Source organism: Microplitis mediator, chromosome 3 (genome assembly GCF_029852145.1).
Source record: "Microplitis mediator isolate UGA2020A chromosome 3, iyMicMedi2.1, whole genome shotgun sequence".
Taxonomy (NCBI): Eukaryota; Metazoa; Arthropoda; class Insecta; order Hymenoptera; family Braconidae; genus Microplitis; species Microplitis mediator.
This window is the reverse complement of record NC_079971.1, coordinates 4,271,692-4,294,667: the sequence shown is the minus strand read 5'-3', so window position 1 is coordinate 4,294,667 and position 22,976 is coordinate 4,271,692. Positions and strand designations below refer to the sequence as shown.

The 22,976-nt window shown below is 28.1% G+C and overlaps 1 protein-coding gene across 1 annotated transcript; it reads left to right on the top strand.

Moving 5' to 3' along the window:
* The first annotated feature begins 3,227 nt into the window (after positions 1-3,227).
* Positions 3,228-22,162, top strand: LOC130665457 (ras-related protein Rap-1). Its single transcript, XM_057465858.1, has 4 exons — positions 3,228-3,555; positions 14,454-14,579; positions 18,387-18,828; positions 20,029-22,162. Exons 2-4 carry the CDS (start codon positions 14,482-14,484, stop codon positions 20,329-20,331), a joined length of 843 nt encoding a protein of 280 aa, XP_057321841.1. The 5' UTR covers positions 3,228-3,555; positions 14,454-14,481; the 3' UTR covers positions 20,332-22,162.
* Positions 22,163-22,976: the final 814 nt, after the last annotated feature.

The window sequence follows — 22,976 nt, the reverse complement described above, 5'->3', positions numbered from 1 at the left end:
TGGGTCTAGTTCGGGTTATGGAGTTTGTTAAACAAAGCCTGCCGGTCTTTGTTAAGTATAAAGAGGAACGAGATCTTGCAACATGAGAATTGTCTGAGACAGGCTGCTCTTCTTTGCAAGACGAGTTGCCAGATTTAAAATAGTAAAAGATATAAATTAAACTTGATATGAGATAAATAAAAGTATAAAGCCTTTGAGTAATAAAGAAAGGTATGAAAAATGACCGGGACTTATTGGTATGGATATAATTTATAGCTCAGCCAATAACTTTCCGGGGTAAATAATGACCGTTGATTGCACACAAGAGCTACGATATTTAATATAAAACACTTGAGTATTTTTATTATAGCATAAGAGGAAAATATGGGGACGATAAGGAAATAATAAATTTTTATTTTTCTCGAGAAAATTTTTTTTTTATTTTCAATGTGGGATTTTTTGACACGAGAGCGAAATTTTGAATGTTGAATTTTTTTAAATTCATTCTGCAGACCGGAAATTATTTAAAATTTTCTATTACCATATTTTTATTTTTCATTTAACATCCCAACAATTTTTAATCGACAAATATTTACATTTACATCCGGGTATAAATAAAATAATATGACGGCGTTTCATGAAAAATAATTTTTAAAAGTAACAAAATGTCAGGGATCAATTATAAAAAATTTAAAATAACAGAGGTTAAAATAATGAATAAAAATATAATATATGCAGGGGTGGGTGGGCAAAACGGATCACTACAAAAATTTGGTAAAATTTTTTAAATTATTTGTAATTGCTTACGTCTCTTATTATCATTTTTGTATGATACTGAAGTTAGCAGACGTCTAATAAATTTTGAATTTTTATTTAGACGACAAACTGAAAAAAAAATATTTGAAAAAATTGCACCTGTTTTTTTGTAATTACTTTGTTGAACAAAAATTCCAAAAATTACTAATTGTCTGCTAACTTCAGGATCATATTTTTGTACAAATTTGAGTATCCCCAAATTAAAAAAAAATTTTTTTTTAGTGGACTCAATGTATTGTTGGCCACGAAAAACACATCCGGTGTCTTCGTCGTATTAAAATTAAAAAAGTTTTTTCAGCCCCTTTATTTACTATCAGTATTGAAATTTTTTTTTACCTAAATTAAATATAAAAAAATTTTATTAGTCATTTTTTTATTTTCCATTTCGCCCGCCCATGAAAAAAAATTTTTCTATGGCAATTTGGTTTAATGACCAATTGGAAGTCAAAAAAAGTCACTGTATTAAATTTCACAAAATTCCATTATTTCTTAGCAGTCCATTTTACCCGCCCGTCTTTTATATATAAAAAAGTATGTAAATTAAGTTTGTCAAAAAATAGTAATGAAATTTCTTGTACATCTAAATCGTTACTCCGAATTTGAAGTGTAGCTAAAAACCGCCCGAAAAGTTATAACCGATTTAGTGAGATCCTACAAAAGTTTACCCGTCTCAGTCTCGTTGTCGACTGATGCAACCGGAGCCTTTCGTCGGAAAGTTTGACGAGATCAACTGTCGCATTAAAGTTATCAGCAGATAAGTAACCCTCAGTACTCAGTACAGAAGCATCTTTAATATTTAAAAGCAATACACAAGTTTATGATAAATAATTTAAAATAAAGTGGGAGTACTTTCTAATATAAGACTTGAGATTCAATTAATTTTTTTTTAGACTCTAATTAATTTTTTTAAATGAATTTTCTTAGAGCTTTGAAAAAAGTGACATTGAATGAAACTAATTTGTGTGGGCGGTGTAATGATCGGTGTTGAGATGAATGGAGGAAAAAATTAAATAAAAAATGTTAAACATGAAAGCCTCAGTGTGATGTTATTACGGGTAATCCGACTTGAAGTGAACATTTATTTCTTATTGATGTATTACGGGAGCATTGGATTGAGTGGAAAAAAAAATTGATTCAAAACTAGAATAATATTAATACCGAGGGCAAATGGATTTTATTTTTTTACTGTGACGCAAATGCGTCAGTGTAAGAGATCTCGGATAGTGAATATAAATAAGAAAAAAAATTAAGTCAATTGAATTTTGTACCGGAGTATCTTTTTAAGGTTGTTGAGAGCTTTAAATCCTTTTTATTTTCACGCAGGTATGTTGAGAATTTTATACATTGAATATCTGGAATTTTATCGCACCCAAAAGAGCTCGGAGATGTAGAGAGAGCTGAGATTGACTATTAGAGAAATTTTTTTTGTCTTAGATAAATTTACATTTACATTTAACATTTCATTTCTTTTTACTCATTCGATGAAAAAAAAAAAAAAAATCGGGACAAATGGATTGGAAGAATGAAAAATTTAAGTTTTGAAATCCCCTCCGTAAAAAATTCCCTTCAGTTTAAAAAAATTTTACGAGCCGTAGACAGGTACAAAAAATTTTAATTTAAAACAAAATTCCATCATTACTTAGATAATTTTGTCTCATTTATTTTCATAAATAATAAATTTCTTCTCCATTTTACCCGTCATTTATTTTACTCAATAAAAATATAAAGATACTGTCAAATATTCAGAAATATAAAATTTTAATATATGATAAATTCCAGCAGTCTTCATAAAAATATTATTGAACGTAATATTTGGATAAATTTTATCAAACGAATTATGCCTTAAGGTAAACAGACGTCTATTCACCTGCCCGCAAGCTTTAGTTTTAGTATACACAGTACACACCAAAGCCTGTATTCTGTATATCGCTTATACCTTCCAAGTGTGAGCCAGAGTCGAGGGACGAACAGAGGGAGAGACCAAGAGCGAGAGGTAATTCTACTTACGCGCTAGTAGTCACGACCAACTGTGTGGGTAGACGGCAACCACGCAACACGCAACACACCATACAATTTTCTACATATATATATATATATATATATAGACCAAGATAGAAATATACAATACATCAGGGAATAGAATAACCAACGAGTAGATATGAGAACTAAAGTAGACTTCAGTATGCTACAGTAGAGTATAGGGGATTCAAGTGTGTTATATATATATATATATATATATATGTATATATGTATATGTATTTGTCGTAGCAAAGAATCGTTTGCCTTGTGTAGTGCGTTTCTGAACCTCATATCACCACAATACTCGTACAGTTGAGCGTTTAACGTTCCACGTTCTACACTTTTCTCCAGCAATCGCAATCCTGATTAACACGCATGCGTCTAACTGAGGACACCACCATCCCGGAACGTTCGCGGGGCACCGGACAGAGCTAGCTCGTCTGTCTTTACGCGGTCTCTCTTTTTACTCTACCACGTATACGGCAGACAGTCGGAGTTCAGCAGATCAGGAACGCGGTTACGTTCGCTCCGATAACAATTCGCAAACGTAAACAAATTTTTTTTACTTATTTTTACTCACGCTCCATTAATTTATTCGCTAACCGAGTGACTGCTTACTCATCGCGGTTAAATTTCCCGTAATAAGGAGTTATTACAACGCTTTGGTCAGACGTTTAAATTTACTAGTTGCGTTGCCGCGTGATTTTAAATTTAAATAAAAAAAAATATAAGTAAATAGAGGTAAGTTTTAGTTTTTAATTAACTTATTTATTTATTTTTTTTTTTTAATTACTTTTGTAGAATAAATTAACTTTGATGTATTTAAAATAACCGGTAGTGAGAACTGCAATTTTGTTTAAAATTGCTACTCAGCAGTATTTGAAATTGAGAGAAAGTTCTGAGTATATTATTAGAGGAATTGGATGGATTCAATTCCCTGTTATTTTCAAACTTGTAGTTACCTTACTTACTTACTTTAATACAATCACTCTTATCTTTATTCTACTGAATCATTTATAAAGTGCAGACTGTAGTAATTTGAGTCTCAGATATAATCTAGGCTACGGTGTATATATTTGTATGATATTAAAAAAATATATACATATTTTTTTGCTGTTGCACTTGGTGTAGAAATAATTTATCATGTTTTATTTTATTTATGGAGGTGTAGAGAATTGACGTTTCGAGAATTGGTTTTGGGGTGAAAGAATGACGGAGAAAATTGCGATGATACTGAGAATCGTTTTACACTTGGAGTTGTCTCTTTGTGATGGAGGGAAGAAATTGGGTGCCGGGTTGAAAGGAAACGAGTCAAAGGTGTGATAGTGAAGGGAGGATAAATGAAAGTAAGAGCGAGTTGTGGGTAAAAGGGAGGATGAAAATTATGTCTCGTCAGAGTGAAAGGAAAATGGAGATCGTCTTGGTCTTGGGTACCATTCACTCCCTAATCGACGAGTGTTGTTATCGAGTCCCTTTGGGATATTTTTATCAAGATTTACTTTGAGAAAGCTTTTTTTTTGTCGGACTACTAAAATTCTTGTAGACAATTCCAATAAAATTTAAATGGACGTTAGGAATTTTTTTGTTAGTCTGGAAAATTTTATCTACTGGGAATTTCTGAAGAAAATTATAAAATAATTACATAGAAGTTATTTTAATTAGGCTGGGAATTAATAGAAAAATTATTGGAAAATATTCAAATTTAATTTTGAAAATATTTTTTATTACGAAAAATTTACAGTCGTAATTTTTACTGAAATTCTGAAATTTATTTTTCGTTGAAAAAAAAAATGCATGAAATATTTTTTTTTAATCATCAGCAATTTACGTTGGATAAAAAAAGTCTGGGAAATTTGAATTTTATGAAAAAAATAATTTCAAAAATTACTAAAATGTTTGATAGTTTTTTCTGTAGATAAAAAATAGCAATTTTAAAAAAACACTTTATTTAAAATAAACTCAGAAGATTGCTATATAATAAAATATGTGAGCATTCGTTATCACGAGAAATTTAAAAAGTTGTTTCCTTTGAATTTTTTCCATAGCAATTTTGAGATAAAAAGTTTGCCTAAGCAAAAAATATAAATGCAGAGAAGTAAGAGTAGAGGTGATAGGTGAAAAAGTGTAAACGTGTCGTGCCAACAAGTTCCAAGTTGGTTTGTCCCTCGACTCAACTCGACTGCTCGACTTGTTCACATAACAACTGCTACTCCACTAGCTCTTATATAACCAACCAACACCTGTTCTTTGTTATTTTTTATTCCAAGTGACTCTAAAACGTCTTGATTCTCATTTTTAAAACTGTCACGAAAAATATTATGCGACTTTATTTTCTAAAAATTTATATGCGGTACAAGAATATTTAAATACTCTAGTAAATCAATTCCGTAATAATAGAGCAGCTTTAAAATTTTATCACTCAGTCGATAGCATGGCCTTGTGATAAAGGTACATGAATTTCCGCAGCTGTCAACTTGAATGAATATCAGACAATATTCTTTTATCTTTTATAGTCAAGGGTAAGTGACTAAGAAAGTCAAGTCTTGTGTGATAATTTTTTTTTTAATAAAAAGTAAAAGTTCAAATTTATTATCACTATTATTTTTTTAATTAATATTAATAATAGTAATTACCAAATTTAATTATTCATAAATTTTCTAAGCATTTTTATACTCGCGAATTATTAGAAAAATTTAAATTTCGGATGTTTAATTTTTAACTCGTAGTTCGAATTAATTTGTACGGATAATTAATAGGCGCGAATTATCTGCGCACCCTTAATAATAAATTACTAATGATTTACGATAATTAATAGTATAATAATAAAAAAAAAAATTGTGACAGTAAAAAAAACTTGCGGTTTAGTGAACAAAAGAGTCATCTTTTCTATTACTCAAGAGAAATTCTATTTCCACCCTTATTTCCTAATTACTCTTTTTTGCGTCTCTAGTTTTGTAATGAATATAAAAAAAAATAACAATGGTATTATTATTGTTATAATTGTAATAATTATCATAATTACAATTATTATTATTATTATAATTATTTTTATTAATTATAATGACAATAATGCGACACTGTAAAAAAATAGAGGAGTGGACGCGGATTAAATCCGGAGTAAATGTGGACCGGATGACTGTTCATTTATTTGATTCCCTCGGAGTAAAATTTACTCTGAAGGGGAGTTTCTCGTATGAAAATAACATATATGGTTAAAATATATGATAAATATCAGAAAATATATGTGACCAATTTAACTATATATTTTATGATATATTTTTTTTATATTAAAATATAATTTTCATCATATACGCGTCCGTATATGTTTAGCATGTATAAAATAGGGGAGGGAGGGGCAAAAGGGGGTACTTAAAGAAATACCAAGTTTTCGAGGACTCAAATATGCTGAATCTTTTTTTTTTTAATGATATTCAAAGTAAATAGAAGAAATTTTCAGTTACCGTTGAAAAAAAAAATTTTTCATTTTTGCGGGCAAAGTGGGGTACCCCCTAAGAAAGGTAAAAAAAAAAAAATTTTGGATTTTAAACGAATTTGATTAAGTTGAATTTTTTTGTAAGTAATTTACATGAAGAAAAATTACATTTTACGTGTTTATTGGATACAAAAGAAGAAAAAAAATTTTTAATAGTTTTTATCATAAAACAAACGTCATTAATATTTTTCAACTGACAATTGATTTTTGAAAAAGTTTATCAAAAAAAAATTCAAAGTAACGGTTAATTATATTTACAGAAATGATTTTGGAATGTTTAAAAACCATTTAAAATATAAACTTTTTTTTTATAAAATTTTGGGGGTACCCCGTTTTGCCTACCCTACCCCCTTTTGCCCCCCCCCCCTTCCCCTATATATGTCAATCATAAAAAAAAATATATTTTTATCATATATAAAAATATATATTCTTGTCATATACGAAAACTATATTTTAATCGTACATAAAAATATATGTTTCTATCATATACAAAAAATATATTCTGATCATATATAAAAACATATATTTATATGACCAACTCCTATTAAGTTAGATCTGAATTTTAATATACTTTTTAAATCGCAGTTAAAAATTTCAAAATTAGTTCATTTGAAGCGAATATATATACCCATACATATACATACACCGAATAAAATATATGCTTAAATATAACAAAGAAAATATATGGTGCCATATACAATATAAATTATATGCTAGCATATATTTCATTTCTTATAAAAAGTTTATATTTTTTGAATATAAAAGGAAACATATCAATACAATATATTATAAGGTAAATGTAAATGTATATATAGCTTAATATAAAAAACATATAAGTTATATACATGGAATACATATATTTACTACTGTATATAATTTTATATTAAATTGGCCAAAATCTCTATATGACTTTTATAATATATCATATATTTTTTTGTTGCAAATATATATGATTTTATATAATTTAACCATATATTGTTTTTTCATACGGGTTATTTTAATATTAAAACTATGATTTGGAGTGAATGTGGATTTAAATAAAATTCAAATCACTCCGATGAAAAGACAAACTCCCTACACTGTAAAAAGAGCGGTGTTAAAAATGGACTCATTTTAACTCCGCCCGGTGTTAAAATAAAATTACACCGGTGTAGGAGGAGTAATTCACCGGTGTTAAAAATAGTAAAAGCGGAGTAATACCGGTGTAAAAGCAGGGTAAACTGCGTCCGCTTGGAGTATTAACTTTAAAGATTATAAAACACAAAAAATGTCAGTTCTTTATGAAAATTAATTAAAAATATTATTTTTTAACAAGTATAGTGATCGAGTAAGTAAAAATATTCACCAAGTAAAATATTTTAACATCAGTAAAGAATATCTACACCGGCGGCGGCGTTATTTTAACACCGGTTTAGAATATTTATACCGGCAGCGGCGTTATTTTAACACCGAAGAATTTTTTTTAACACCGGTACAGAATATTTACACCGGTGGCGGCGTTATTTTCACACCGCTAATTTTAACACCGCTTGGACTTACCCCGGTGATTTTTTACAGTGTAATAATAATATTAATTATAATAATAATAATAATGGAAATAGAAAGTGCCGTAAGAATAAAAAATATAAACAGATGGTACGAAAAATATATTATTTGAGGAAGTTGAAGTAGAGACAAGAGGGATTAGGAAATGTAAATGAGATTACTGTCTAGTAGATTTATTGAACTGATGAAAGCCGAACAGAAGCTTTGAATTAAAGTTACTTTTCAATGCCATAAACTTTATGTGAATTTGTCAATCTTATCTAATCTTATCGCGAGTTGAATTATCGATCCATTTTTTTTTATTCTTAATCTCGAGTTTTATTATGATAAAGTGCTTTCGTGGATTAGAACAGCTCGCGGAGAAAAACAGCCTTTTTTTTTAAGGGGGTAATTTTTTTTTTTTTTACGTGAAATATTGTTTACTTTCGCAGGTGGTCGGGGCGGGCCTGGTGATAAAAAATTTTTCCACACATTTTTTTTAGTACCGCAAATATAAGTTGGAGAAAATAAACTTTTTTTTTTTTGTTTTAACGTTGGGAGTTTGAAATAAAACAGTAAAGTAATTTAGTAGTATAATATTCTGAATGCTCAATATAATTTTAAAATCACGGTAGAATAAACAGGCTATTAATGGAATCCGATATATTTATGAAATGCAGATTATATTTACTCTCACTAATTCCAAAGGAAGTTTTAATCTGATTAAGTTTTTTTTTTGCACAAAAATTAATAATTCACTTATTTTTCAAATATTTCTCAATTAACTTCATCTAAAATTTTTTATTTCTTCAGTTGAAAAAAATTATGATGAATTTTTATGAATTAAATATTTATTTTATACATTAATATTTTAATTTTCTACATCTTAATGTCTGCGCAAGTGAAATTAAATATTCATAATTTTTTAAATCATTCATAAATAATTTAAGAAGGTCCTTTTTAATTTTTTCAATATTTTTTCTCTGCGCATTAAATTTCCTTGCAGAAAAAAAATTAATAGAAAATTTTTAATTGGAAAAATGAATGAAAGTTACGGTTTGTAAAATAAATAATATTTTTTTTAGAAGTACTTGAGGCGTCCTTTTAATTAATAGGATACAAGGCTGCTTTATTCTAACAGTAATAAGACTCCTAGTCAGTAATAAAGAGTTGTGATAAAGCGAGGTATGATAAAAGACAGGAAAAGAGTTAAATAACAAAAGGAAAGGAGTGAAAAAAGGTGTGGAAAAGTAGGAGAGCCAAGGTAACGTCCGGGTCAAATCGGTGTCTCGTAAAAAAGTTAAAAAATTTTCCGGGTCTTTGGTTTTTGGTCTCGAGATATGGAAGTAGATCGAGGTCGTCATTTCCTGTCTTCGAAATCAGAACAATCCTGATAACTTGAGGATTCGCGGCGACTAGTTTTCCCAGCCAACTTGGGCTTTGCTTCCCGTCCCGGTCGTTGCTCTAGTTTTAAATATCATATATATATGTAAGTGTATTACTAGTATATAGCGAACGTGCCAAGTAAACATGTGGATCGATGGTCATTCGAGTTCATAAATTTTTTTTTCTTCTATTATAACTGATCTCGATTTTCTATCCCTGTTGTATGCAGACATAAACTCAGTCAGGACTTATTGTTAGTTATACATGAGCGTGAGTTATTGTCCAGACGTTTTATGAGAATGAATGGACACTTTAATGTCTTCAGGAAGTCCCATATAACCTTCGATCCAAAGACCTCAAGCTTTTCCTCAGTTCACGTCAGGAATATTATCGCTTTAAACATCCTGTAATACGCTTATATTTTTTTAATATTATATAGACCTTTGTAATTTGAATTTCAAATTTTTTTTACTGCCGAACCAAAGCGCATTCAAGGCTTTTTTTGAATTTAATTATGACATAAAATATTTAATACTTATTTAAATTCAATTACTTTTGACATTAAAATGACAAAAGATTTTTTCATATGTCAGTCATATAAAAAATTGCGACCCAACGATTTCTAACCTCAATTTAAAAAAAAATGGATAATAGTTTTTTGTATTTGAATCCATAAAAAATTAGTACTGAAGTATAGTTCACTTTTTTTATGCATAAAAAAATTTTTTATTCATTTTTCCACCAAATATTTTTTTTTGAATAATTGAAAAAAAATTGCAAGCGATAACAGACCGCCATTTTTATTTCCTACCTTACAGAAGTTTTTAAAATTAACTGCGTACTTAAATTCAATTTTTTCACGCGTGAAAAAAATTTTAAATAATTTTGTCCTCACATTTTTAATGCGATAATTAAAAAAAATTGCGTGATAAAAAAAAACGTTTGCCAACCTCGAAATTAAAAAACTGTCTTGAATAATTAGTTAATTATTCAAATTCGTTGATTAAAAATGTAAGGAAAGAAAAAATAAAAAATAATTATCGTACTAATATTTAAAGTGTATAAAGTAATTAACAAATGGCGAGTGGGAATCCTTAATAGAAATTTCTACAGAAATTAAAAGATAAAAGATAGAATCAATAAATTAAAACTCTTATCAAAAATATCTTTTGTAGCCTTAAGCAGATACTCGTGTTGAAGTAAACCTGCGGGTGCCCAGTTACTTAACATTTGCAAGTAAGATATTAAGTTTATGGTACGATTAAGTAGTCAGCCCACCTGCGGTACCAAATACACTCAAATAAAAACACTCAGCTCGAGTTTGTACGCGCAAACAGAGCAACACATAAAAACTAACCACTTACAATGAATAAAAAATAAAATGTTTGTGGAAGAAAGTTTGTTATTAAGAAAGCGTTTTAGTGTAAACAACAATTTCCTATCACGAGATATTACATACCGCGAACTCGATATTGACAAGCGAAAAATGATCGAGTTGAGAAAAAACATAAAAAATAACTCGCCGATGAAAAGAGAAAGAAACTCAATTTCCGGTTAGAACGTTTGACTATTTTTTTTACATTTTCCCGGCCATTTATTTTCACTCGTGTTAAATTTTAGGATTTAGCACGTAATTTATCTAATCATTTTCTTCTTTAACGCCGGCTTGGTACGTAAGTACTTATCAGGTTTATTATAAATTACGTATTTTTTTTGGAAATGATAAACTCGTCACTGGGGACGTCTGTAGAAGATTAGTCTTTGTAAGCCTGATGATAATTTTTTTTTCTAGATGGGGTTCAGTATCAAACGATGTGATAATTACCCGCATGAAATACATTTTACGCATTATTGAACCGAGTTGGTCTATTAAGCTCGCGCAGGAATTAATTCTATCGCGGTTGAATCTAGACCGACATTAGACCACGAAAATCGGTCTCGTTAGTCCATATATACTCTCCACCAAGAGATAGCTTTGCACATACATTATATATATATATTTCACTTTATTTCTCATTATCTGTCACCTGTTGCATTAAATTGCAGTTTTATCAAAACCATCCGTTGAAATATTACAAGAATTTTCCACCGTCAGCTGTACTAGAGCCATATACTCAATTTATTAATTTATTTCTTTTTTCGTAGTTCGAAACTGCTATATATAGATGCTTATATTATACGTAGATTTTCTCCTGTCAGAAATAACTTCGTATAATATAAACACTTTTTGTTCCTCATACTGTCCTCTAGTAGAAAAAAAATTTTAGAATAACTGAGGGAATTTTTGAAAAGATTCAGACATGACGCAGGATAATTTTGACAATATGACATTTTTTTCCAAAAATAGCGCGCAGATTTACTCCTATCAAGAATAACTCCACACAATATAAACGTTTTTTGTTCCTCATACTGACCTCTGGTAGAAAAAAAATTTTTAAATTCCTGAGGAAATTTTTTGAAAAGATTTAGACGTGACATAGGATAATTTTGACAGTATGATATTTTTTTCAAAAATAGCCTGTAGATTTACTCCTGTTAGGAATAACTACACACAATATAAACGTTTTTTGTTCCTCATACTGTCCTCTAGTAGAAAAAAAATTTTTAAATTCCTGAGGAAATTTTTTGAAAAGATTTAGACATGACATAGGATAATTTTGATAATATGACTTTTTTTTTTTTAATAGCCTATAGATTTACGCCTGTTAGGAATAACTTTACACAATATGCACATTTTTTGTTCCTTATAGTGCAATCTAGTAGAAAAAAAATATAAAACTCTTTAGAGAAATTTTTTTTCCAAAAATTATGGCATGAAGGATAATTTTGCCTATGACATTTTTTTTAAAAACCGCCAATAGATTTGCTTCTGTTAAAGATAACCCTAGACAATATAAACATTTTTTGTTCTTCACAATGTCCCCTAGAGAAAAAACTAGCTGTAATAAAAGTATCAAAAAAAAAGTATGTCATAATTTTTTTGAACTTTTTGAGCGAAAATTTTTCTTGAATTTCAAATTATATCCGACGAGGTGAACTAAGGACTGATATTTTAATTTCTATTAATCATTTTAAAATTTTCAAGTGATCATTTCACTCCATGAATTTTAATACATAGTAATTAAATATATTTGTATACAAGATCAAATTTTAAAAAATATTATATCATTTCCCAGTATCCTCTTTCCTCATTAAATTATTCCCAACGTCCACAATAAAATGAAAGATGGTTAATAAAGATGTTAATAAGTCAATTAGTAAGTCGTAACTGTATAAATAATTATAATTAGTAATATTTCGTAAGGGTAAGCGTGAATAGTGAAAGTTTTATCCGAGGGAGAGCACTAATAAAAATGACAAGGGTCGAATAGTTTGTTTGGCGAAAGAACACGGTAATTTTGTAACTTTCTCCTTACTGCGTACTAAGTGCGGGTATCCAAAAAATGTTATCGGCGTAATTTTATTTTTTTTTTTTTCCTTTTACCGACAAGAATAATGATAGCCAGGGGAGAAAAGCCAGTTTATTTATTCTGGTGTTCTATGTTGTCCTGTAATTTAATACATGGAACTTGACATGTCTATGGCACTGGCTTTTAACATTTTCATCAATTTTCTATTTTTTTTTTTTTTTTTAATTGTATTATATCCGGTTTTTTTTAGTTACGTTGCAGATGAAACTGTAATTAAAGTGCAAATTGCTACACGTCAACTGAGATCGAATTGAAAAGATGTGATATAAATTTCTGTATACATTTCAATGTTTGTATTAAATTGCTGATAGAAAAATATTGAAAAATATTATTTGTTTAAAGACAACAGAAAAATATATATATATTTTGATTTTTTCCGACTGAAAAAAATAAAAAATTTTTGTTAAATCAAATTTTCATAGCAATCTCACTAGTAAATCCATTTAAATCCGATGAATGCTTCCCATCTCACGAGATAAGAGGGTGCGAAAATAAATTCTATTGAAATCCACGTTAACATGTCATAACTTTTATATGGAATTATAAAATATGAACGTGAGTGTGGGTGGCATCGATAAATGACGATTCGAAGATTATAAAAAATGTGCAACAACCTCTTGACCTAGTAGTGCAGTCCTAGATTTCAATACTCGAGAGCGCTAGACATTTAAACTTTATTTACATATCGGTAAAATAACAAATTAAATTTACATATAAATAACTTAATATTTTTATTACACACTGACTTTAGAAAAAAATTTGTGTAATAAAATATTAAGTTGGTTTTACTGCGTAAATTTTAATTTTTTAAAATTTATGTTTTTCCAAGTATTTAAAATATGAGCTGATATATTTAGAGTAGAAAAATTTTTATGCAAAAATGATTAGGATATTTGAATAGTTGATAAAATTCCCTGTTGAATGAGTACCCACAACGATAGACTGCAAGTAGGTCATTGTTTAATTTATATGGTAATTATTTATGAAGCTGACATTCAGTGCTTTTAATGGACTAGTTCAAATATATTGATGTGGGTACTCATTTCACGTAGAATTTTATTATCTATTCTAAAGTCATATATTTTTTTATTTTTTTAAATTTTAATCAAAAATTTCTCATAAAATTTCATATTTTGTCGACTTCCTGCAAATATATCAATGTGGGTACTCATTTTGCGCAGAATCTCATCAGCAACTTGGTGATTATATTTACTAACCGCGTAAAAAAAATCGTCACCAAAAACTACACGAGTCGCGACGTCTGTGTTTTTAAAATTTCAAAGATAATTCGCAATGAAAAGTAAATGAACGAGTTGGTCTGTAATTTAATTTTTATTATGTTACATATTTTCAAATAATTGATAAATTTGATTCATAACAGTTATATTTCTCTTTTATTGCCAATCATGCTCGATATTTCTAAAGTTACCCAATAAAAAATTCATAAGCATCAAGAAGGAGAAAAAAATAATAAAAATACCGTGAAAAATGAACAATGGAAAGTTTCTTTCCGAATCAATTAGAATAATTATTCTAAAAGTTCAATTTCAGTTGTTATACATCATGTACTCAATACATACAATATATATTTTGAAATTCATCAAGATTTTTATTAAAACTGGTATGAAATATAAAATATCACGTTTTCTTATCTCTTTTTTTATTTAAAAGTTCATATTTCTGTAACACGATATTTTTTTACTTCACAGCTAAGCTCTTATTACTTTTACTTGATTTCATATCTATATAAATTTTTTTTTTTCTAGAATTGTGTCATCAGAACCACGACGGCAAATGATGAAGAGTAGACATCAATTTCGTAGGAGATTTAGTCTTCAACCATCTTCTTCTTTAAAAGAAGAAAAAGAAGATGGACCTACTAAAAGTATCAGGTAATTATATATATATATATATATATATATATATATATATATATATATATATATATATATTTTTTTTTTCTTTTCATTTATCGTTCTTTCAATTCGCCATACTTGATATTTTGTACAAAACAAGTTTCTATATATTTATTGTAAAAAAAAAAACGGTGTAAGTCCACACGCTATCCCGGTGTAAAGATTAACGGTGTTAAATTTAAACCCGAAAATGGTGTTAAAATAAAACTGACAGCGGTGTTAAAATTTTTCCCGGTGTTAAGTAGTTTAAAAAAAAAGTAGTATACTTTTATTTTTTAACATCAAAAGCCAAATTGTATTTCAAATTAAAAAAAAAAAAATTTTATTTCAAAATTAATGATACCACAGATTTATCGATTTTTGAAAAAATCCAAAGAACATTTGTCTATAATCACATATTAATATTATTGTATAAAATATGCGAAACAGATTTTTGAAATTCAAGTCTTTTTGCAAACTAAATCAGCGGGAAAATTTAAATTTAATTATCATTGATTAATTTTTCATTTTTAAATCAGTTTTTACCTCAGAGTTATAATTAAAATAATTATTATTTTGTTCCTAAATATTTAATTCGATAAGCGATCAATATTTTCAGCAATTTGATTATTTTGTAACTTTAACAAAATGTTATTATTATTATTTTTTTCTGTTTTGTAAATTTGAAAAAACGTGTACGTACACCCTCATACTCGGATTGAAGTAATTTACCCCTTGTACACTGTTTTAACACCGGTTGGATAACACCAATGAGTAGCACCGCTACACCAGTGTTAGTTCATTTTAACACAAGTTTTTTACAGTATATATTCATATATATATATTAGGGTGAGCCAAAAAAACCAACCTATCGAATTTATGTTTTAAAAAGGACCTATATATCGAGAAAAAAATTCTCCCATTGGGCAAAATTTTTAGCTCAATTTAAAAAGGTGTCGGTAGCCATTTGAAATTTTCCATTTAAATAACATACAAAAAAATTTTTTTTGATTAAAAATATTAGAACTTTTGAACCATGTGAGACAAAAATTCGGCTCTAGAATATTCTTGTATGGCATTAAATTTCTTCAAAAAAAGTCCTGGGAGTCGAATTTGTAAACTTGATATTTCGTATACTAACAGGCTATCAAAGTCTAGAGTAAACAGAATCATACAAATTTAAGGCTTTATTATTAAAAATATCAATACTACGAGAAAATTTGTTCTACATGTAGTGCAATGAAATCACCAATAATATCCACGTTGTAACAAATAATATTTTGTTATCCATCACAATAAAAGAAAAGTATTTGGAAAATCCAAATAAAGCTTTAAATTTGTATGATTCTGTTCACTCTAGACTTTGATAGCCTGTCAGTATACGAAAAATCAAATTTACAAATTCGACTCCCAGGACTTTTATTAAAGAAATTTAATGCCATACAAGAATATTCTAGAGCCGAATTTTTATCTCACATGGTTCAAAAGTTATAATATTTTTAATAAAAAAAAATTTTTTTGCATGTTATTTAAATGGGAAATTTCAAATGGCTACCGACACCTTTTAAAATTGAGCTAAAAATTTTGCCCAATGGGAGGATTTTTTTCTCGATATATAGGTCCTTTTTAAGACGTAAATTCGATAGGTTGGTTGTTTTGGCTTACCCTAATATATATAAAAAGAGAGAGAGAGAAAGTGTGGATCTTTAAGGGATTAAAGATTTAACTGGATAAAATCCTTACGTAGTAAAAGCACTGATGAGTCTTGTTACGTCAAAAGGAGTTTGAAAGGAGTAAAATAAAGTGAGAAAATAAAATAAAGAAAAAAAAAAATAAAATAAAAAAAAGGACCTTGTGTAACAAACCTTGATTGCCATCATTACGCTCATATCCCTTTTGCGGAGGGCTAGTAAACCTAGAGAGGATTATCGTGGGTGTTTGTGAAACCGCTGTAGAAACTCGGCAAGAAAAACATAAAAAAAGTATATTGTGTAACTTCTCAAGGACTTTAGGTGACGCTCATGAGCCGGCTTACGAACACGAAGGAACATAATTATTTTAAGCTCAATTAAATTTAGAGAAATTAATTTTTTTAGGTTTTAAATTTTACAGAGTTTTCGGTTGTAGAGGAGTTTGTTCCGGCGACCCTTGTTGTCAAAGGGAATATTGGAATTTTATATTATTTTGAACTAGAAGAGCCCCTTGATGTCGAGTTACTTCAAAGAGTTAAGGGGATTGTCGGGTAAATTACGCTGTGGTAAAGTTTTGGCTTATTGAGATAAGAGAATTTTATAACTTTATAAGTTTTACTTTTTAATTTCGGTACTAGAATCGGGGATTTTTATATTGATTTTAAAACTCTTTAAAGTTCCACTAACGAAAAAACTTTTGTAATATTAAACATATAATTTTTTTTTTATTAATTTAAAAGCGCGCGAGTCAACCTCCTGTTCATCAAAATAATCAACAATTTAAATTCACAAATTATTCATTTGGCCCAAAAAAAATGTAATTATCGTCCCACTATCGGTTTCGTTACCTCATAGGGGAAGGCGGGGCAGAGCGGCCCCCCTGAAATTATGATAAAAAAAAAAATTTTTTTTTTTTCGACTAATTACTATAAATCCAATATGTTTGCGCATTTTTACCCCTACGCATAACATTTGGGGCAAAATGAACAAGCCCAAAATTTTGAAAAAGTGATTTTTTCATATTTTTATCGTCAAATTAAAAAAAAAATTATTATAATTCCACATTTCTAGCCTACGCACAACACCTGGGGCAAAATGGACCAGCCGAAACTTCCGAAAAAATTATTTTTTCATATTTTTCGGCCGTTTCTTTATGTAAGAGGCAAATTTGGTCACTAAAAATTTATAAAATTAAAATTTTTTTTTTAGTTGATAAATTTTTGAAATAAAGTAAAACTATAGAATTGTTTTTTTTTTTTATTAAATAACAATTAGTAATTAAGGTAATCGAGAGTGAACGATTTATTGCACCTTAAAAAATTTTTTTCGAGTAATATAAAACCAAAAATAGTTGTCAAGAGAAAGAAATACATTCTTAATGATGAAAACAATTTAAAAAAAAAAAAAAAAACGAAAAAAAAATTTTATTATCATTTTTTGGAGGGGGGCCGCTCTGCCCCACAAAAAAAAATTTTTTTTTTTCAGAATTTTGGCAAAATGTCCATAAATTTGTTCGAAATAGGACAAAAGTAAAGTGATCTTATGGTTGAAAGCCACAAAAAGTAATAATTGGCTTAGGGGGGGGGGGGCGCTCTGCCCCACCCTCCCTTACTTGAAAGTGAGAAAATAAATTAAAATTTTGTTAAATGTTAAGATAATTTATTTAAAAAATTTTAAGTTTTAATTTTAAAGTAAACAAAAACAAATTAAATTAAATGTATGATTAGTTTAACTATTGTTTAAGTTTAAATTTAATAGTAGTGCGCAGACTTATTGACAGTCATTTCCTCGGTGGAGATACAGGATAGAGTACAGTAGATTGGGGTTTATTAAAGTTGACTAGAGAACACACATTGCTGAAAGTAAAGCTTAGATTTAATTACGACCGCCTGGTGTGCGTAATACCCTCCGACCTGTCGTTTTCTTAAATTAATTAAAACAAATTAATCAAGGTCGTTTTGTTGTTTCTTTATTATCCTTCTTCCTCTTCTTCATCATCTTCTTCTTCTTCTGCAGACTTCCAACCCTTTCAAGAGGTCAAAGTCTCTGCAGAAAATTTATCCAATAGTATTAAGAATAATTTAATTTCCGGCTTCTACTTCTTTTTTTACAGAAACGAAAGACTTGTAGAGTCAGAAACAGACGAAAAATCATCAGATGCGCCCGCCCGTCACAAAATAGTCGTTATGGGAGCAGCCAGAGTTGGAAAATCAGCGATAATAAATCAATTTCTTTATAACACATTTTCACCAAAGTACAAACGGACTGTCGAGGAAATGCATCGGGGTGATTTCAATGTATCGGGAATCCAATTAACTCTTGACATACTCGACACTTCGGGCTCCTATGATTTTCCAGCAATGAGAGAATTGTCAATAAGGTCAGCGGATGCATTTGTTTTAGTCTATGATGTTAATGATGCCAGTACATTTGCCGAAGTTGAAGCCCTCAGATCCCAAATACTCGCTAGTAAAGGTACGGTTCCGATAGTCGTCGTCGGGAACAAAGTTGATCTGGTTATTGAAAATGACAACGAGACTGATTCCGACTCAGAGGTATGCACTCATGTCTATGTTTTGTTGTAGTAATTAACGATGGGTTCATTATTGTACTTATTGTTTTACAGTTACAAGTACTTGATAACTTTCAAGTCAATTATTGTCACTAGTTTTAATTATTTATTGTGACCTGGTTTCATAAGTTGCTCGAAATAATTCAATAAATCACTTTTAAATTACTTTAGCGTCTAAACTATCGATTTTATGGAAATTTTATATCAGACCTTTTTTATAGGAAATTTAATTTCCTACAAAAAAGGTCCTTGAAAAAATTACCATAAAACCAACAGTTCAAAAGTTACAGATTTTTAAAAGAATGACTTTCATCGATTAAATATTTTTGAAATTTTAATTAAAAACATAAATGCCTATAACTTTTGAAATAATGATTTTATGAAAATTTTATATCTTAACTTTCTTATAGGAAATTTAATTTCCTACAAAAAAAGTCCTTGAAAAAATTACCATAAAACCAACAGTTCAAAAGTTACAGATTTTTAAAAGAATGACTTTCATCGATTAAATTTTTTTGAAATTTTAATTAAAAATATAAATGCCTATAACTTTTGAAATAATGATTTTATGAAAATTTTATGTCAGACCTTTCTTATAGAAAATTTAATTTTCTACAAAAAAGGACCTTGTGAAAATTACCATAAACCCTACAGTTAAAAAGTTAAAGATTTTTAAAAGAATAACTTTCATCGATTAAATTTTTTTGAAATTTTAATTAAAAATATAAATGCGTATAACTTTTGAAATAATGAGTTTATGAAAATTTTACATCAGACCTTTTTTATAGGAAATTGAATTTCCTACAAAAAAAGTCCTTATAAAAATTACCATAAAACCAGTCGTTAGAAAGTTATAGATTTTTAAAAGAATGAATGTCCGCCTAATGAATTCTTTGACAATTTTTTTAAAAATATAAATGCTTGTAACTTTCAAAATAATAATTTTATGGAAATTTTACCTCAGACTTTATTTGTAGCGAATAAAATTTCCTAAAAAAAATTTAAATGACTTTTTTTTTTAAATTGAATGGTTAAGCCGCTAGAGATGTAATCTCTATAAATATAAAAAAAAATTCGAACTTAGTTTGAAATTATCGAGTAATTACTGAAATAATTAAATTGTTTACTTGAATGAGTTCTTGAGAACTCAAATGATTTAAAAGTAATAAAATAATGAAATTAGTTCCAGGTAAATACAGAACGGACAAGAGAATTAGTGGAGACTGAATGGGAAAATGGATTCGTTCAAGTATCGGCAAAGGACAACTTCAACATATCTCAAGTATTTAAAGAGTTGTTGGTCCAGGCGAAGGTCAAGTACAATCTGAGTCCAGCATTGAGACGCAGAAGACGTCAATCTTTACCTCCGCCTCAGCATAATTCGCGCACCAGCACCGCCCATGTACCGTCACTTCAACAACTGCAACATTTGCAGCAAATACGCGAGCGTTCCGGCGGTAAAAGAAACTCTTGTATCCTCTCGTAAACTTTATTTTTTATTTTTACATTTAAAATTTATTTATTTACAACAATAAGAAATTACTGTATAAACATAAGTTATTATTTATGACCAAATTACAATGAGCTTTTCAAAATATTTTCATCCATAGAAGCTTTTAATTACTTTGAGATATTTGCCGATGCTAAAGAGTGAGAAATATATATGTATATATACATATATATAAAACATTACTTGGAGTAATTAATAAATTACGAAATTATATAATTAATCTTGACACGTCAATCCGAAAAAAAATATTTCAATTCATATTTATAATGTTAATAATAAAATATAAATATTGTAAGGGTGGATAATTATTTATCTCAAGCCTCTTTTAAATAATTAAACTTTAATTAATTAAATATATATGTATATTAAGAGTAAGTCTTTAAAACTTGAATATATAATGGTTGTTATTTTTTATTTACGCCGATTTACTAGTCAATAAAAAATTAACGAGGCGCAGTAATGTCTCTGTAATTTTCTGCTATAAATTAAATATATGTATAATAATAAATATATGTAATAAGTATAATATATTAATTGTGAAAATATATTTATTTCACTCTACAACTGTAAACATAAGTATATATTATATATATATATTAGGGTGGCTCAAAAAAAAATTTGAATTTGAATTTTTCCCGCTCTCGCCTTTTAAAAATCTGGTGGCGAAAAAAAAACTGAACAAGTTCTCTAAAAAATTTGAGACATTGCATAGAAATTTTGAAAATTTCCTAGTAAGAAAAAATTAAATTTTCAGTTTTCAAAATTTGAATTTCGCGGGCAAATTTTTTTTGAATTTCAAAATTACTTAGAAAATTTTTTTTACTATCCGCTGATTATTTCGAGGGTGAGGGACGAAAATTTGAAATTTTTTCTGAACTACTCTAATAAATATATATCTTAGGGAGGCTCATAAAAAATTTGAATTTTCCCGCTCTCGCCTTTCAAAAATTTGACGGTGAAAAAAAATCTGAACAAGTTCTCTAAAAAATTTGAGACATTGCAGAGTAATTTTGAAAATTTTCGAGTGAGAAAAAAATTAAATTTTCATTTTTCAAAATTTGAATTTCGCGGGCAAATTTTTTTTGAATTTCAAAATTACTTAGAAAATTTTTTTACTATCCGCTGATTATTTGGTGGCTGAGGAAAGAAAATTGAAATTTTTTTCTGAACTACTCTAATAAATATATAAATATATATATTAGTTGTAATCGTAAAGTGTAAACTTTTTTTTTTAATTGACATATAAATAAATAAAATACAATCAATAGTAACAGCACATGGAGTATGTAAATAGTTGTAATGACTATTAATGATAATAATAATATTTAAAAATGTCAATTTAAATAATTGGCTGTTTAAATTTTGAAATAAAATTGTAATTTAAATAGTCGTAAAAAATATATATTTGTCTTGTATCGAGGTATTTTTTAATGGACTATCAACTTTTATAGCTTTTACTTTTCACTTTGTGTTTATAATGGGGAGCGTTTTATTAGATCGTTAAAGCGCGAGGAAAATTACGATTGGAAAATTTTAAAAGGTCACAATTCTCTTGCGGCACTTGGTAAATTTACTCGTCAACTGAAACAGGGTTTTGGTTTACTTTTTAAAGGATTAATTAATTTTATTATTTAGTTTAATTATAATTTATGGAGAAGAATAATATTTATTTAGGGTGTTTACATATTTAATTATCTTGATACTGTTCCACATTTAGTTTTCATTCATTAGGTGAATAAAATTTTTTTTTAAATTCAAAAAGTAAATTATTGTTTTTTTCAAACCTCATAAACCAAAAATCGATTTTTTTTTTTTAACAATTAAAAATTAAAACGCCTTTAACTTCTAAACTAATGATCTTACGATAATTTTATCTTAAATCTTTTTTGTAGGGAATTTAATTTTCTACAAAAAAGGTCCTTGCAAAAATCACTATAAAATTAATCCTTCAAAAGTTACAGATATTTAAAAGAACGACCGTCCGTCTAATTAATTTTTTTGATAATTTTATTAAAAATATAATTGCTTATAACTTTTAAAAAAATAATCCTATGATAATTTTATTTCAGACCTTTTTTGTAGAAAAATAAATTTCCTACAAAAAAGGTCTTTGTAAAAATCACCATAAAATTAATCCTTCAAAAGTTACCGATATTTAAAAGAACGACCGTCCGTCTAATTAATTTTTTTGATTATTTTATTGAAAATATAATTGCTTATAACTTTCAAAAAAATGATCCTACGATAATTTCATCTAAGACCTTTTTTGTAGGAAATTTATTTTTCTACAAAAAACTTTTATAAATTTTTTTTGTAACTTCAATAGTTACGCCGTTGCAATGGTAATTTGTCTAAATGTATAAAAAAATGTAAACTGCGGTAATTAAATACCAAGAATAAAATCAGTTTTTAAAAAAATTAATTTTGAAAAAAAAAGTTCCCAAAAACAGCTGAAGATAAATGATGATAATTAATAATAAACATAAGCCTAGTACTTAATAAATAGGTAAGTAACAAAAAAAAGTCTGAAAAAAAGTTGAGCCTACGGGAAAATCCCACAACTTTTTGAGCTCAGAGAGCTGGGTATAGATTTTTTAGTATTTCTTGGAAGCGATCCTGAT

Excerpts from the sequence above, each read along its gene's own strand:
- LOC130665457 (XM_057465858.1), top strand. The coding sequence starts at position 14,482 with ATGATGAAGAGTAGACATCAATTTCGTAGGAGATTTAGTCTTCAACCA. Across the intron at positions 14,580-18,386 it reads GGACCTACTAAAAGTATCAG|AAACGAAAGACTTGTAGAGT; the intron begins GTAATTATATAT and ends CTTTTTTTACAG. Across the intron at positions 18,829-20,028 it reads AGACTGATTCCGACTCAGAG|TTCCAGGTAAATACAGAACG; the intron begins GTATGCACTCAT and ends TAATGAAATTAG.